Consider the following 5,587-nt stretch of genomic DNA (forward strand, 5'->3'; position numbering starts at 1 on the left):
AACACCCTCGAAATAGGTTGAACGGATTTTGAATGAAAAGACGAGTCTTCTGAGATAACTTCAGCACTCCAGATAACATGAATAGCAAGAGGTGGATGATTAAGAGATGCACCGACATGAGAAAGCATTTGAAATGAGGAAGGATATGATCGACAAAGCTTGACTTGAATCCACCGGAGAAGAAAACAAGGGAAGAGTGACGAACTTGAGGCTTCCTTAGTATCTTCATGAGAATCACCGGATAAGAACATTGAGGAAAGAATGAAGAAAATTCACATCCATAAGATGGATACTTGATTCAGAAATCTGAGTCCTCGAATAAAAAGGGTGGGAGGGCGGGAAAAACAAATACAACTTGGTACGGATGAAACAAACACCGTTGAGAAGACTTTGAGTTGATCTTGCGGATGTTGAAAATGATCAGATCCACTTGAAGAGGAGCACACCGGTTGAGAAGAAATTGAGATGACAAACTCGATGATCAAGAAGGATTAATATTCCCATAGAAATATGAGAACACCATTTAGGAAAAAGGTATGGATTCAACACTTGACATTGAAGCAACTCGAATACCACAACTTAAAAACAAAACAAAGGATTAGTTTGCAGAATAAGCCGGAACAAACATATGATAGACCCCATGTCATATCATGTGTCTGTTGGAAAGAATTCCTACGAGCTACTTGAATTCCCACTTATAAACTCCCGAAACTTTCCGGTTATGCAATCAGGTGTTGGGAATACAGGGGAAGCATAATATCTCACCCAAAACTAACAAATCCTACATCCGGCTGTATCCATCCTTCAACACATAACCAAGAAACCTTCAGAAATCATTTACCTCAACCTTTGAAAAGCATCCGTTATACGAGTTATCGCAATACTCCCGAACTCCCGCCCGGTACTGGGTGGCATCGAGGTTATCTCACCAACAACTGCATAAAAGAGATTTTCGATGTCGGCGAACTCAGGTATTCCAGAACTGTAACGATAAAATTGTGACGACAACACCTCGGAGCTCAACTCCCCAGGACACTGCCACAACCCCTAAATGTCAGGAGGCACCAAGAACAATGTTCTCATCACAAAACCATCGGAACGATTCCAAGATACCCGCGTGATCCTAAAAAAATTCGTGAGATTTGAGGAGAGAAGAGTCAAAACTCTACGTTAGGAGGCCTCACCAGAGCGACGAAGGGACTCAGGAGTAAAAATAAGCCTACTCTCCGATACATATAATCCTAAGACTCAAAACATTTTGTTCTAGACACAACAACGTTAGCGATTCGATCAAGCAGGGGGCTCCTAAGTCGGGGAAGGCTCTGATTACCAACTTAAAACACCCACAATGCGGCTATATCTCCCACGTGTCGGGGCACGACTTATAGGCATAGCCACATGGTAGGTTTGTCGCAAGAGGAGTAATCTTCACACATCCCATGTACTGAATAAGAAAGGGATAAAGAGTCGGCTTACAATCGCCACTTCACACAATACATAAATATATCATACATCATCCAGAATACAATCAAGGTCCGACTACGGAACCAAAATAAAGAAAGACAACCCCAAATGCTAGATCCCCGATCGCCCCAACTGGGCTCCACTACTGATCATGCGGAAAAGAAACATAGTAACGGCCCGAACCCTCGTCGAACTCCCACTTGAGTTCGGTAGCGACCCCTGCACTAGCATCATCGGCACCTGCATCTGTTTGGAAGTATCTGTGAGTCACGGGGACTCAACAATCTCACACCCTCGTGGTCAAGTCTATTTAAGCTTAAAGGTAGGAAAGGGTAGTGAGGTGGTGCTGCAGCAAGCACTAGCATATATGGTGGCTAACATACGCAAAAGAGAAGCAATGCAACGGTCGTGAAGCTAGAAGTGATCAAGAAGTGATCCTGAAACTACTTACGTTCAAGCATAACCCAAGAACCGTGTTCACTTCCCGGACTCCGCCCAAAAGAGACCATCTCGGCTACACACGTGGTTGATTCATTTTAATTAAGTTAGGTGTCAAGTTTTCTACAACCGGATATTAACAAATTCCCATCTGCCCATAACCGCGGGCACGGCTTTCGAAAGTTCAAACCCTGCAGGGGTGTCCCAACTTAGCCCATCACAAGCTCTCATGGTCAACGAAGGATATTTCTTCTCCCAGGACGACCCGATCAGGCTCGGAATCCTGGTTACAAGACATTTCACAATGGTAAAACAAGACCAGCAAAGTCGCCTGAATGTGCCGACAAATCCCGATAGGAGCTGCACATATCTCGTTCTCAGGGCACACCGGATGGGCAAGACGTCGGGTTGGTATAAACCCTGGTTGCCCAGGGGGCGTCGGACATCGCCCAGTTCGGACCAACACTTAGAGAAGCACTGGCCCGGGGGGGTTAAAATAAAGATGACCCTCAGGCTCGCGGAAACCCAAGGGAAGGTTATAGGTTGTTAGGCAAATGTAAAACCAAGGTCGGGCCTTGCTGGAGGAGTTTTATTCAAAGCGAACTGTCAACGGGTTCCCATAACACCCAACCGCGTAAGGAACGCAAAATCAAGAAACATGACACCGGTATGACAGAAACTAGGGCGGCAAGAGTGGAACAAAACACCAGGCATAAGGCCGAGCCTTCCACCCTTTACCAAGTATATAGATGCATTAAAGTAAATAAGATGTAATAGTGATATTCCAACAGTATCCATGTTCCAACATGGAACAAACTTCATCTTCACCTACAACTAGCAACGCTATAAGAGGGGCTGAGCAAAAGCGGTAACATAGCCAAACAATGGTTTGCTAGGTAAGGTGGGTTAGAGGCTTGTCATGGCAATATGGGAGGCATGATATATCAAGTGGTAGGTAGCGCGACATAGCAATAGAGCGAGCAACTAGCAAGCAAAGATAGAAGTGATTTCGAGGGTATGGTCATCTTGCCTGCAAAGTTCTCAGAGTTGACAAAAGCTTGATCCTCGAAAGCGTACTCAACAGGTTCCTCGATCAAGTACTCGTCTCCCGGCTCTACCCAAAGCAAGAACACAAGCAAAGGAAGCAACAATCAACCACGGTGCAATGCACAAGCAACATGATGCAAAGCATGGCATGATATGTGAGATGTGATATGCAATGCGTATGCGTGCTTCGAAGGAAAAGATTGAACCAGGCATCAACTTGGCAAACCAAGTGTGCCTCTAGAAAGATGATATGATTTCGGTCGAAATCGATGTAAAGATCGTCGGAATCGGATGCACGGTTTGCAAATGGCAAGCAAAACAAGAATTGCACACTTCTGCGATTAACAGCACGATGCCATCTAGAATGCAACAAGAAACTAAGCTACTGCACTCCAACATAGCAACAAAGCATATGACAGTGATCTACTCAAGATGCTTGACAAAACATGAACACTGAGATACGGCTAAATCACACAAGAGCAGGTTCAAACAAGCATGGCAAAAGCGCAAAAGATATCAGCATCACAGACTTAGTGAAAATACTAGCATGCCAGAAATAACACCAGGAAGCTATGTTTAGAGCAAGCAAACAACATGCTACAGGAACATATAATAGCAAAACAAGGCATGGCATGAATCTAATAAATGCATAGTACAAACGTCCCTTACTGATCATGAGCCAAAAAGGCACAGAAGATATGATGGCACCCATGTTAACATAGCAAGTTTTATAAACAGATTCAGACTTAGCAGAAAACTGAGCATGGCATAAACAGAGTTATGAAGGCATCTTTGCGAGCTCGATTCACTCACCACAAGGCATTGCATGAAAAAATAAGCATAGCATTAGCAAGAAGACATGTTCATGAAGCTAACCATGGCAATAGCAAGTTCATAGCATGCACGAATCAACTACAACAACCATGGCAAAATTGATTAACATGTAAATAATCTGCCAGGAACATTTTATAGCAAAAGTAGAGTAAGATTAAGACATGCTAGGGCACTCCATAATTGCAAACAGGGCCATGGATGGATAAAGCATAACCATATGTTTAAAACATCCTTACTGAAGCAACTCAAAGGAAGCATGGATCTCACTGTAGCATCATGTTTACATGGCATAAAAATAATAGCAGGAAAAGGACTTAGTAAAATCCTAAGTCCCTGAAATCAGCAATATCACAAAAGCTACTTTGCATGCTTGTGCTAGTCACCACATTGATCACAAAAATACATGGCAAGGACCCCTGTAAAGATGGCATGTAATAGACCAAAACACATGTAGAGCTCATGCACATATGATGCACACAACAAATGTGACAAAAATGACAAATCATCATAATCTGCTAAGTAATAGGAGCAAACATTTTATAGCACTCTTTCATCAGTGATTTGGGCATCAAGATGGACTCAAACAAGCATGGAACAATGGAATGAAATGAATAGCACATCATGATGAACATTTTGATATCTCATATGCATGAAACGGAGCTACGGTCATGGAGATGTGACATTTGGAAAGTAGCATAAAAATTATCAGGATTTAGGACTTAGTAAAAAAGGTCTGAGCGTTAGATAGCTAAACAGCGCTCGGGGCGGGGAATAGGGCATCTCACCACGTGGGCTTCGCCCCAGTTGGCGTGGAGGCTTGGCAGGCCTGTGGAAGCGGCTGGGCCTGGTCGTTGGAGAAGTTAGGCCGGCCCAGCGGAGGAAGGCTGCGACCCACGGGGAGGGGCGTTGTCCTCCTCCCGCGAGCAGGCGCAGGAGGCAGGGCGAGGCGGCAGCGTCCAACGGCGATGGCGACGTTGGGGCGCGGGGAAGGCCGGCGAAGGGTGCAGGGACGGCGGGGAGGTCGCCGGGCGCTGGGGGCAACTGGATCCGGTCCCTTCGGACCCGTTCCGGCCGGATCCCGGCAGCAGCTCGCGACGGGGCGGCGACGAGGGAGCTCCGGCGCTGGGCGGAGCAACGGACAATGGTGGCGGTGCGCGACGCGGAGCGGGCAGCTGCGGCGGCGAGGTGCTGGGGTCGCCGGGGTCGTTGGAGACAGCGAGGCGGCGCGGGGACGGCGAACTCTGGCGGCGAGGCGACGGTTGAGGCGAGGAGCAAGGAGACGGCGCGCGGCTGCACGGGCCAGGCGGCGGCGGACGGGCTCCGCGGGCCCGCTCCGGGCCCCACGGGCCGCGGTGGTGCGGGGAGCTGGCTGGGACGCGTGGAGGCGCGCGGTTGGAGGAGAGCAGCGGCGGGGGTGACGTGGCGGCCGTCGATTGGCCGGAGCGACGTGGAGGCGGGGGTGGACATGTCCGGCGCGGCGAGGACGCGTCCAGATGCGCGGTGGAGGAGTGGATCTAGGGTTAGACCGCGAAATTCGGAGGGGATCACATATTTATAGGTAGAGAGAGGTGGGAGTGTCCAAATGGAGTGTAGTTTTCGACCACGCGATCGTGATCCGATGGTAGAGGACATGGAGATGGTTTGGAAGGGTTATTGGGCCGTTTTGGAGGGGTGTTGGGCTGCAACACACAAGAGACCTTCGCGGTTACCCGGTAAACCGTTGGAGTATCAAACGGACTTCAAATGGCACGGAATTTGACAGGTGGTCTACCAAGGCCACTTGGCAAATCTCGGTCCATCCCGA

At 47.9% G+C, this 5,587-nt stretch overlaps 1 protein-coding gene across 1 annotated transcript; it reads right to left on the reverse strand.

Annotated features, from left to right (window-relative positions):
* Positions 1-2,393: 2,393 nt before the first annotated feature.
* On the reverse strand, positions 2,394-5,587 carry LOC147975190 (uncharacterized). Its single transcript, XM_087519614.1, has 2 exons — positions 4,569-5,587; positions 2,394-3,016 (listed from the first exon to the last, which is right to left on the reverse strand). Exons 1-2 carry the CDS (start codon positions 5,413-5,415, stop codon positions 2,847-2,849), a joined length of 1,017 nt encoding a protein of 338 aa, XP_087375740.1. The 5' UTR covers positions 5,416-5,587; the 3' UTR covers positions 2,394-2,846.

The sequence above is a fragment of the Triticum urartu genome, chromosome 4A, assembly GCF_056163025.1.
Source record: "Triticum urartu cultivar PI428250 chromosome 4A, HENAU_Tu73, whole genome shotgun sequence".
Lineage (NCBI taxonomy): Eukaryota > Viridiplantae > Streptophyta > Magnoliopsida > Poales > Poaceae > Triticum > Triticum urartu.